At 42.3% G+C, this 12,599-nt stretch overlaps 1 protein-coding gene across 1 annotated transcript; it reads left to right on the top strand.

The window, feature by feature from the left end:
- Window positions 1-780: 780 nt before the first annotated feature.
- SUMO1 (small ubiquitin like modifier 1) lies at window positions 781-11,676 on the top strand. The gene is made up of 5 exons (XM_015868194.2): window positions 781-913; window positions 6,152-6,226; window positions 7,277-7,354; window positions 8,938-9,009; window positions 9,962-11,676. Exons 1-5 carry the CDS (start codon window positions 902-904, stop codon window positions 10,028-10,030), a joined length of 306 nt encoding a protein of 101 aa, XP_015723680.1. The 5' UTR covers window positions 781-901; the 3' UTR covers window positions 10,031-11,676.
- Window positions 11,677-12,599: the final 923 nt, after the last annotated feature.

Below are 12,599 nucleotides of genomic sequence, written 5' to 3'. Positions count from 1 at the left end.
AATACTTCCCATAATAGCCTCGCTTAATTCCCAGGTGGTTGCAGCAGCGATGGCTTTGAGTGTTCTGATAAGAGCCTTACGTGTGTGTGCTCCGTTTTTCTTTAAAGCAGCATTAATGTGGTTTAACTGCAAATATATGGGATATAGGGTTTATGCAGTTAAAGGAGAGAAGCCTGGGCTTGGTCTTTGCGTTCCTTTCTCGCGGGTCGGTCGGATCAGCTCCGCAGCGCTAACGCTCCTCGTGCCCCGGGGCTGTGACTTCCTTAACGAGGCGGAGCGGCGAGTCGGCGTGTTGTGCGACCGTGCACATGTCAGAGCCGCGCCTTTGTTCTCTATGGGGGAAGGCAGCTGAGTTCTGGCTCGAGCGAGCGTGCGCTTTAACTGCAAACTGCGTAGGAAACGTTGTTAAGAATCACACACAGGCTTTATGCTAGAGCCACACCGGCACATGGCTACAGCTGTGTCTGTCTGTGAGTACCAACAGCGAATGGGGTGAGGTCTGTCCCGTTGTTGGTACCGTGCGTTGTTTTGAAGCCGACTGGTTGGGGGTTGGGATCGTTACCGCACTGCCGCGCTGCCCCCAGCGGCCATGCCGCCCTGCCCTGCCCGCTGCCCGTCGCACTGCGCTGCCGGCCCCGCTGGCGGGCTGAGCTCCGTTCCTCGGGCCCTACGCGTGGTGCCAGCAGCGGGGCACGTCGGGCCCCTCGTGCCGACGGGCAGAGCCGGGGCGGGCAGAGCTGAGCCGAGCCCCGCTCGGGCGGGGAGGAGCCGGCGGCGGGAAGTGAGCTCAGGCGCACAGGAAATCCCGCCCGCGCCGCGGCCTGTGTTTGCGCTGCGGGCAGAGAAAGGAGCCGAGCCCCGCAGCGGCCCAGCCGAGCAGCCGCCCGCCCCGTGCCCAGCCATGTCGGACCAGGTACGCGGACGGCCCCGGCCGCGGGGGGAGCGGCGCCACGAAGCCCCGCGGTCCCGCCGCCGGCCGGGAACCGCTCCCTCCGCGCCCCCCCGACCCCCCCGGCATCATCCCCTGCAGACGGCGGGGCCGAGCGGGGCGGGGGTGTCCCGTCGGGGAGCGCGATGGGGGAGGGGGGAACGGCTCCGGCCTCGGTCGGACTCCGCGTCCTGCCCCGCTCCGTCCCCGCTGAGGGTGAATCCCCCCATCCCGCCCCGCTCGGGGCGCTCTCCTCGCGTTAGGGGGAAGGGGCGGCTCGGGATGGGGGCGGCGCGCGGCAGCTGCTGGTTTCCTTTCGCTGCCCGTTGTTGCGGTGGGATGCTGCTCCCCGCAGCGGGCTGGGCCGAGCTTGCCGAGGGCTCCCTTAGGAACGAGGACGGGGGGGCGGCGGGGGTGAACTCTGACTTGCCCGGTTCGGCGTTGTTTGCACGTATGAAACATCCGGTCCTTCACCCAGACCCTGTTTTGCCTCCGCTGGTACGCGGTGATGTTGTCAATTCTGACCCGTCAGCCGGAGACTTCAATAGTTCCTTGTACGGCAAGTTCTTGGCTCGCTCGGCAGGCACACACACACACACACACACACACACACACAGCCCTTTGCTCGCATCCGTCGCGTTGGGCTGTGTGACCTGCTGCCTGGGAGCTACGACAGCGCTCCAGTTCCAATCTGTGCTCTGTTTGACTGCGTCGTTTATAGTACTTTCATATGTCAGTGTTTTCTAACTTTGTCAGGATCGTTTGAATTCTGAGAAATCGACGTTAGCATCTACAAATGTTTCTTGCAGTGCTGTGAAGTCGAGAATAGTAACAGTGCCAGCCAGGGAATTACAGATATCCAAAACTCGATACGCTTTATCTGCTGTGCAGAATAACCTCTATGGGTTGTGAATAGAAATTATTGCTGTACGTGCTGGTGGTCATCCGCTGCTTTTCAGCCCTGTGCAGCTGTGTTGGTGAGGATGCTCCTGCCTCTCTCTGTGAGCGCAGCTGTTGCTGGCACTGATTAGGGCATGTCTCCAGCGCAGGGAGCTGCAGGGAAGTGGCTGCATAGAAGGAAAGCACAAATTCTGAACTAGATTTTGTAGGCTGTTATTCACGTGACCCATTCTGTAGTGCTCTGTGTTTATGAATTAAGGCATGTTTTAACACATAGCAGCTTTCATTAAGTAATTCTTTCTCCAGCCCAGTCCTGCTAAAGCACATACGTGTTTGGAACTGCTTGAAATATGTAAAATTTACTGTATGGGGTTACCTTTTTGGTCTTAGAATAACAGCCCACACTGATTTATTGGAAATAGCTAAGCAAAATGTTGTCATGTATCTGTCTCTGTATTGGGGAGACTGCAGTAAGAGCTTAACAGCTGCCTAATGCCACAATGTGCAGTGAGGCAGAGCTGTAGATAAACCTTGTTTATCAAAGTAATCAGTTGAAATAATATCGACTAGAATAATTTGCCTCTGTATGGGGACTGTTGAATCACAGCCTGAACCACTGTGAGCACCTGGGGAAAGGACCCAGTCAGCCCTGAGTACACAGGTGAAGGCAGTTCAGCTGTGTGACCAGGAAGGGAGAAGCCTGGCTGCAGCTCTGCTAGACCCCATGAAGGGCTGACTGCCACTGGGGAAGGATCTCTTGCTGGACATCCCTCCTTGGTGGAGCTTTCCTCTGCAAACCTGGAATCTTCTGATATGCTGAGTAATCTTCCTTTCCTTTATATCACCTTTCTGTTGTGCTGGTCCTTCCATCATCACACTGTTGTTGTAATGCCTTTCCCATCATATTGATCTGTCCCGTTGCTGCAGCCTCAAATTGGGTGTTGCTTGCAATGTGTTCCGTGTGGCCCTAGAATTAAGTTATTAAGAGGATAGATGCCATTTGACAGTAGTTAGAATTTTGGCCCACCCTTCTAGTATAAATCAAGAAGCATGTTTGGTTTAGCAACTTTATTTCCAATGGCAGATGTACTTTTTTATCATGAAAGTTACTGTAAGAAGGGCAACCTGCAAAAAGGGGCTGCTTGGTGGGTCCGAATAGGAGAGAAGAATGGTTCCCTTCTCTGAAGAATCTTGTGTTGTTTTTGCTGTAGTTGCACACAGGTGTTTGTCTCTTCCCGGACCACGAGTGGAATGCTGCAGCACAGTTTTATACATTCTCTCAGTCCTGCAGCAAATGTCAGAGTTCATTGGCTGGATAATGAAGTGCATTGCAGTTGTATGCATTCTGTAATTCTGGTTTTAAAAAAGCTGGAAGTGACTGGGTATGTTTAGACAGTGAAGCTGAGCACTAGAGAAAACTGGAGGAGGAAGTTTGTAGTACACAAGCTTACAATGCTTGTTTTGTGGTTCTGTTAGCTACAGCAGCAAATACCTGGCACACTCAGTGCAAGAAGCTTTGGGTGCTTTAAGGTCATGAATTCAGTGTTGACATAAATGTGAGACAGTACTGGGGGCCTCAGTTCGTGCTCTTTAGGTGAAAAGGGTTTGACTATGTTTTTGACTATGTTAAATATGTTATGACCTAGTTTTAGCCAAATAGGTTCGACTGGAAAAAAGTCTTTAAAACTTCAGAGATCTAATGGAAAGTTAGAACTGAGCATTGGGGTATTCTTTTGTTTGTGTGTAGTTAGCACTGACAAAATGAAGAGAGGTGTTTTAGGCTTGGAAGGTCTTGTATTGATATCAAACCTTTTGCGTTGTTTTATTAAAGTATTATTCTTGTCAACAAAGGTTTGACCCTGTTTCTCTTTTCCTAAAGTTCTGTCTCAGCACTGACTTTTGTGGGTAATAAATTGCTTGGGCTTTAAACAATCATCTTAATAGTGAGGTGTTTTAGGACTCCGATTCCCTCTGCGTTCCCTACTGCTTGCAGCTCTCCCTATTAGATTTTAGTACTTGAGTCTTCTTTCCCTGAGGATAGAGAACAGGTAATTTAGGAATCCTTGCTTTCCAGCTGTATTGGACAGAGGTGCTGTTACAGTAGTAATGATACTTTGTCATACCTTTTACAGGATGATTTGTTTATAGGAGCTAAGTAGGTAAATGTTACAATGCACTGAAGTGTTTGAACAGGTGCCAGTACTTCTCCTTCTGGACTAACGAGCTGCTGTGCAATTCAGTTCATATGCAGAAGTAAACTAAGACAATACATGATCTGAAATGTCCTTTGAAAGGACCAGATATCTTAAATTCTCCTACATACAGGAGAAATTTGTTACGTATTTTGCATCTGTAGAGATCTGAAACATTTTGCTTCCTTGAGGCTAGTGATCCTGCATGTAGGCAATAAAAATGCTGCTTGTGCAAGTTAACAGGTTTTGGTTCTCATTTTCCCTCTGTCAGTCAGGAGTGGAAGTCAGCATATTTTTATTCCTGCAGATAGTCCATGAGATTAGAGTTCAGTTATGTTAGAAAGGGAAAACTTTGGTGGGAAGCTTGCTCACTGAGACTGTTACTGTTAAAGACTCTTTTCCCATGTCCAAAATGCCTTGCTTGGAGTCTTGAGAATGTCTATTTTCTGGAAGACCTGGGGTTTATTTTTTTTATTTGGTATTTGAGGGTGATAAATCAGTCCCAATAGTCTAGATTGGGCCCCGCTGAATCTCAGGCCAGGTAGAGTCCATGGCTTTTGCTGCTGCAAAAATGGAATGGATCAGACTTGAGGCAGTATTCAAACTTACACAAAGAGCACTTCCTCTTCCTTTTTTCCAGGCTGAGTAGTGCACGTAAGGGAGGTAGTTGCAGACTTCCCTCTCCTGCCTCCGCTCCCTTTTTTCAAGTTATTATCACAGAATGGTTTTGGTTGTTAGGGGCCTCTAAGAGGCAGGGACACCTCACACTGGAAAGATATGCTTGTTTAACCTCTGGGGGGGAGGGTAGATGCTCAGAAAGGCTTACCTACTATTTTAATATGGAGATAGAGATCTGTCTGGATGGTCTTAATATGTAGGTGTATTATGCATTTCAAGTTTGGCCATACAAAGAATATTTGTATGTACTTGGTGAAAATCACCTTTATTACTGGGAACACATGTATCGGATACCTGCACACATTCTGCTTATTTCATCTACTGTGCTAAGCAGTGGAATGAAAAAGGAAGATGAAACACAATCAGCAGGATGTCCATGTTTCTGATTACTTGGGAAGGCTTTTTGATTGAGCACCATCTGGACCTGTGATGGTGTCTGTATGGGATCCCTTGTGTTGTAATGGAACTTAACCAAAGTCCTGGTCCAAATGTGTAGTGACAGTATTATACTGTCTGTGTATAATACTGCCTGTATTTTGGCTTATCTTATTTATCAGCAGTTAACATGAGAACTTTGATGTCCATGATTCTTGCTTTATAGAACATTGCACTTAAGTTGAAGAGTTTTAGTGCTTGAAATGTTGATTCAGTTTCCTGTACACTTGATTCTTATCCTGGAGAAATACCAAAGCACTGATGTCCTTAGAAGTACTTTAATTTTTAAGAATTAGTCTTATAACAAACATACTAGAAGGAAGCTGTTAACTGATATTGTTTTATAGTCATAGGAAAAGGTGGGTTACTGCCCTTTTGAAAGTAGTAACTGCTGTTGATACATCAAAAAATTGGAACTTTTTTTGCAGTTCACTGCCTTTACATTTGTAGGGAGTTATAAATATTTGTTTACTCATGTTGTCCTTTTTTTTTGCCAAGTATCTGAGTCTCTTGGTAAACTTCCTTTAATTTTTTTGCTGTCTGCTTGTTGAGTTATTGGTATGAAAGTGTATCTCCCATATTTTTTCATATGTCATCTATATTTAAGTCATAAAATTGCTCAGGTTGGAAAAGACCTCAAGGTCATCAAGTCTAACCTCAACCCAGCCATGCTATCCTATCTAACAACCCTCCACTAAATCACGTCCCTGAGCACCACATCCAAACCTTTTTAAACACATCCATGGATGGTGACTCAATCACCACCCCAGGGAGCCTGCTCCAGTGCTTCCCAATGGTCCTTCTTATGTTCTTCGTGCTGTTCCTTCCATCATTAACTTCTCACATGCAGACAGGTAGCGTACTGTAGTAGTATGCTACTATTTTCATGTATGGAGGAAGAAATAAGATACCTTGAAGTGTGAATTTATTATGATGAGTATAACTGGCATTGTATTGTCTAGTGAAAATAAGTGTTGGACTTCAATATAATTTTTTTTTTTAAATGTTTTTCCTGCAGGAAGCAAAGCCTTCAGCTGAGGACTTAGGAGATAAGAAAGAGGGGGAATACATTAAACTCAAAGTCATTGGGCAGGTGAGTTTTTACGTAATGGCTATTTGGGAGACACTGTGAATTTTTTAAATATTGTAATGAATGGGAGAGAAGCTGATGTGTTAAGTTCTTCAATGCGAGTCTTTGACCAATTGCCAGCAATGTGTGTTAGCATGCTCTTACATTTGGGTCTTTGGAGTTCATGTATGGCAAACATGGGATCAACCCTACTGGTTAAGAGTAGGAAGAGGATTCTGTTGATTGACTTGTTGGTAATGGGTGATGGATTGTAAGTCTGAATTTGTATTGTTTAAATAGATATCTAAACTCTTCCAGAACAGAAGAATTCCACATTAGTTCATTTGATTTAACTTGTTGTTGGTTGGAGTATTAGTACAGTTACTGTTTACCAGAGACATGATTTTAACTGGTGCTGGTGTAAACTCAAGTCTTGCTGGTTTAATCAGCTATAATGAGAACACACTCGAAAGCTGTGTGTTTGCACAGAACATTTCGTGGTCTGCTTTATCTGTAGCCATTTTGACAAATGCAATGATTTGTACCTTATTGCTTGTAGGAAGAACTGCAGAATATTGAGAGCTGAGATTTTGCTTTAGGTTGATGTTATGTTGCCAAGTTAGCCTGTATCCTAAGCTCCAGATAGTTGCTCTATTTGAACAAGGTTTTGCATATATTTTGAAATACAAGCTTTAACTTGTCTCGTGGAATCTTAGAGCAGAAGTCCCCTGCATATGTATGTTTGTATTTTGTAAGTATGTCAGCTGGTAAAAGATGGAGTACAGACTGAGCTGAGTATGGTATTTAATACTTCTAAATCCAAAAATGTCCGTGGCGAGCTGAAGGCTGTATTGTGCCATCTGTTTCAAAGCAGGGCTTCCTGCGAAAGTGATGAATGTAAGTGCATAACATGAACCTCTAAGATGGTTTAGCAGTCACTAAATTATGCCCAGTGATAATTAAATAGTGTTCTGTGCTACTTTTTTTGTAAGACTTTTTTAATGAATCTTTTAAAATGAGCATAGAGAAAGTAAGCAGTTGCCGAATTAATATTTTTTTCTTTTCTATTCATAGGACAGCAGTGAAATTCACTTCAAGGTGAAAATGACAACACACCTCAAGAAACTCAAAGAATCATACTGTCAAAGACAGGTTTGTGAAACCATGACACTGAATGTACAGTGGCTGTTCAGAAGGTGTAGAAGTAATCTTTTAAAATGTCCAGGTTTACATTTGAAATTACTGTAAAATCTTCTGGATCCTTTTGAAATTTCCTTGAAATAGAATACTGCAGCTTGGGATGAGGGCAGCCTTATATGTTGTTACTGTCATAAGTATGATAATACATTTGCATGAGCTATTATACCCTAACCTAAAGAAATATGCAGTATCAGTGCTTGATACAGGTAAATAGTGACCGCTCTTCCAGGACAGGAAATATGTGTTCACTTACAGGTTCTATGGCAGATACTGTGGATTCAGTGATGCTATTCTTAGCGGCCCTGGTCTACTTCACTCCTAGCTTTGGGGACAGATGCCTTATGTGGCCTTTTCTTGAGCAATTGCACTGAAGTTCAATTCAGTAAATAAAACTATTAAAAAAAAAAACCAAAAAAACCCCAACTTTTTATTTTAGTGCTAAGTTTGATTTGCATCAAAGTATGGTAAGTTCTGTAGAAATACCTCTTTCATACTATGACACATTAGATTTTCTGTGCCTTTGTACAGTAATGTTGCTATATGGCCTGCTATCCTACTAGAGAAGGAGATAAAAGGTTAAATGACAGATATCCTTGCAACCCAAACTAAAAAGTGACTAAAATTGGGATTCATCAGAAAACTAAAAGGCAGATGCTGGCATTCATTCATGCAGTTAGTCGTATTCACTGTTAGAAATGTGTATGTGCAGATTTTTTTTCCAAGAAATATATGTTTTGGTAGGCAGAACTACATCTTTCTCCTGGCTGATTTCTAGAGAGTCCCAGTTCCTTCATTTGTTATCAACACTGCTTTTGGTGTCAAGTAAGCAACATTTCTGAGATGTAAATGATGCACTAAACGGGTCATATTTCACTTGCACTTTGCTGATAATGGATATGAAAGAAGAGGAAAAGGTTAGGTGTTTGTCTTAGCTGCAAAGGTGAAGTGTGGTATTAAGCTTTAACGTAGGAATGCTGTACACTAGATGTACTGTGATCTTATTTTATTAGCTCTTGGGTGCTCTTTTCTCTGCTCCCTCTCCTTCACAGCGTAGGGCTTTTGCAGAGCTTGTATCTGTAGAGGATACCATTCTTTATTGCAGTGTTATAAGATTGTGGAAGCAAGTGTAGGAGTTTGTGAAGTACACATATTCTGTATGTTATGGTAGTCTTTAAAAAGGCTGATAAATGGTTTAGAAGAAGGCTGCACCCTCCTGTAATGCCTTGGGAGTGCATAGTTGGTACTTTAGAGGAGTTGGGGAGGGGAGATGCTAAGAAAATTTCCCAGTTCTTGATCCCGAAGAACTTTACTGTAACTTTGGAAGAATGATGCAGTTCAGCACTATTGCTCTCCTTGAGACACTTGGTAGTTTACATGGGAGCAGCAGGATAGCTGAGCTCTCTGTGTAACAAGAACCTACGCTTTCCTTTTTAACTTATATGTGCACTGTTTTTATTAAAAATGTGTTTCTTGTAAATGTTTGCATCTTGGTTGAGGTTTTTTTGTGCTTTTTTTTTTTTTTTTTTTTTTTTAAGGGTGTTCCAATGAACTCACTCAGGTTTCTCTTCGAGGGTCAGAGGATTACTGATAATCATACCCCCAAGGAGGTAAGTTTCTTTTCAGAGAGTGTTGCATACAGCATTCAGTAGAGAAAATAATTACAAAATGTGTTAGTTTATCTGTTCTGCTATATTAACCTGATTTGATTCTTTAAATGTAGCCCATCTGTCAATACATCTCTGACTAATTGTAGTCTGATTATACTTGTATGACTGAAGTATTCAATAAGGTTGCTACATAGGTCAGAAAAAAGACTAATTGGACCTTCGCATATAGTGGAAAAAAGTCTGAGGGAACTGATCAGTTGTTGTTCTAGATCTTCAGCTTGAATTTGAAGTAAACATGTATTTTGTTCACATTTATTAGATGAAAGTGTAAATAAACAGCAAACAGATTACTTTTGCTATCTGGTGACTTCCACCAATTGTTACGAAGAAAGGAACAGGAAGAAATACTGAAATACTGAGTTATAATGATGACCTTCTGAAAAAAAATCAAACTTCTTGAATTCCACAATGAACAAGTTACTTTGTTTGAGACAACAGCTGTGAACAGGCTTTGAGTTGCAAGCTGTAGGTCTTAGCTGTATCATGCTTAGCAGCATGCAGTATATCATCCATGCGGCTATACAGCGGGTGCATTCACAGTGTTGGTAGTTACATTCCTGTGCATCCATTGCCCAAGAAGTTTAGAGGAAAGTAAAGCTAGTATTTTTCAAGCTGATGTGTGCTGCTTCACAAGTGAATTTGGACTTCACAGATAAGATTATTGCTTTGACTGAGAAGATGTGCTGAAATGTATATGATGGAAGAAAAAATACTTAAGAGCATGAGTGTTGGCTAGTGAGGTATTAAGTGAAAAATTTTTCACCTCTTTGTCCTTTGAAAAATGATGAGGCAGAAGAACAAAGCATCAGATAGCTTTTCTAGGACCTGCTCTGAATTCGGTGCACCAGATTTGTAACAATTGTGCTGTTTTTTTTTTTCTCTGTTCTAACAGCTGGGGATGGAGGAGGAAGATGTGATTGAAGTTTATCAGGAACAGACGGGGGGTCACTCAACAGTTTAGATCCTTCTGTTTGTTTTATTTCCCCTTAATCCTTTTTTATTTTTAAATAATAGTTCTTTTGTAATGTGGTGTTCAACACTGAATTGAAACTGGCACCCCATCTCTGGGAGTTTATTTTCGAGCGTCTGGTATTTTAAATTCTCGTGCTCATTATACACTATTGTTTCTGTTTTCATTGTGCTGAACTTCTGTGATCCAGCTGCAGCCCTGCTCTCCTTTTCCCTTCCGCCCTCCCCTTTAGAAATACATATACACACATGCATTTGTATGTTCACTAAGTTCGTGCATTTCAGGCACGAAGGTTGTAAGATCTGCCAGGTGGGCGAGTGTTCTTAATGACTTCCATATCTGCCCTGAAGTTTTGATGTGTGACTGTTTCACTCCTGGACTATAACTTTCAGTGCGAGATGAAGTTTTTCAGAACTAAACTGTGGAGAAATCATGTATCCGTAACTCAGAGCTATTTTACTTAAATTGTGCTGATGGCCCGACGAAGAAGACCAGAGTTGGAAACGAAAAAATCTAGAACCGTTGTCATCTGTACCTTGCTCCAGAGATGGCTTTGCTGAAGACATAGAATTGAAAACCCTAATGATTCTTAAATCTTGCCAGAAGAGCCCAGAAGCATTTTAACTTCATATAGCAATTAGTACACGCAGGTATTCATGCAAGAATGTTCACAGCAGGCAACTGGTGTTACTTTGACACTCTTGTTTGTACCTTTTGGCCTGGGACATGGGTTTTGAATGGACATTGTCTGTACCAGCTTCATTTAAAATAAACAAGAAAAACGATTTTATAAACAATTTGCATTTTCTTTTCAAATGTCTGGAAATGAACAAAAATGTGAAGGAAGATAGTTGGGGCTTTCCTTTCTAGTACCACTACATAAAAGGCAGAAAAAAAGTTGTGGTCTGTAAACATACCTCCTATAAAAGCATTTACTTTTTTCTACTTGCATAAGCAATATAAGCAATATACTTACTGGATTGGGTAGCAGGTGACTCTTTAAGACTACTAGCTGTTTCTTGTTCTGTTAGGGAATGTTCACATAGTTACATACTGCTTCACTTCATGCACAAAAGTTACACTGAAAATGCAACTTGGAAGAAAATACAGAGGTTTAATGTCTACATTTCAAATGATTATGATACTAATGAGTAATCTCTCTATGATGGATGACATGGAAATATCAAGCTGCCTCAGCACACTTGAGGGTCATTTTCATGTTGTAGCTGGTTGCAGGTTCCGAATAATCTGAGAAAATTTGATTGGGTGTGAAAGCTCTGATGGAATGTTATAAGCAGGGCAGGGTGGAGAAGGTTTCTGCATTGCCCCTGCTTCAGCTTTTCAGCAGGTGGGTAGGACTTTGTTCCTGGCTTGGTTTTGTAAATCAAGTTCATTTATGAATGAGAAGTTAATTTAAAAGCATTTTAATGCGGGTGTACTTGGAAGAAATTGGAAATGAGCTGTCCATGATCGGTTTTTATAGCTCTGGCTGTAAAGCTTTACAGGAACTTTTATGCTTGTGGTTTGTCTAATTATTATTTTTTATTTGCTGATACTTCTACTAATGCATTGTGGATCTGAAATTCTTTAAAAGACTAAAACTTCTGATTAATAAATATTAGAATGTGGGACTTCAATCTTAAAGTATGCTATATAATTCTTCCTGTGATGTAGAACAACTTGCCTTCTCTGGCCTTAGCTCCAGTTGCTTTTTGAGAACGCTAAACTTACCCACTTCAGAATACCAGAAATAAAACAGCCTTATGATTGCTGTCAGATCATCTCTGATTTAATTTTTGTAATGCTCTTGTTAGTTGACAAATTCTCATTATCCCACTTCTGCAAATTAGGAACAGAGGCACAGGGGACAGTGGTTTACCGAGGTCACTCAGGAAACTGAAGGTGGGGATGAGAAAAGAATCCAGTTCCCCTGTGTTTGATGCTAGTACTGCTGCCGTGTCAGCTTTCTTTGGTTCCTGCTGTTCCCTTGACTCTTTTGAGTCCATTTTACACGCTCTTCTATATCAGTTTTCTAGTTTTGAAGCACTGCCTCACTGGAGGATCTGGAGGAGAGCTTCCTGCCAAGTGCTATTTCAGATTCAGTGGAATGAAGCTTGAGGCCAAGGTTGCTTTTTGTGTGTGTGTGTGTGTATGTTTGTTTTTTTTTTTTTCCCTGTTGTGTAACACTCTCCTGAAACATGTCTGCTTATATAGAGTGGACATAGTACCAGTGGCAAAACGACCTCTTTTTGATCTGTTATTAAGCATCAAGGAACAGAACAGCTGATCTAAAGCAGTGTCTGTACAGTTGCAGCTGTTTGTGGAACAGTAGTAATAGGAAAACTGTACTCTGACTACAAAATTAGTATGGAGAGCTTCATGTAAAACATGAGGATAAACAAGCTACACATGCATTGGTACCTTTTTAAGGAGCTTCATTTTTTGCAAGTTGTACTTTGAAATAAACCATAAATTTTGAAGTCGGGAGGGTGGAGACTTGGTTTTACATTCATTTCTTTGAATCAAGTAACAATTTTCCAAATAATTGTTCTGAGAAAAT

Source organism: Coturnix japonica, chromosome 7, assembly GCF_001577835.2.
Source record: "Coturnix japonica isolate 7356 chromosome 7, Coturnix japonica 2.1, whole genome shotgun sequence".
Taxonomy (NCBI): domain Eukaryota; kingdom Metazoa; phylum Chordata; class Aves; order Galliformes; family Phasianidae; genus Coturnix; species Coturnix japonica.
Note: the sequence above shows the minus strand (reverse complement) of the source record. Positions and strands in the feature narration are given on the sequence as shown.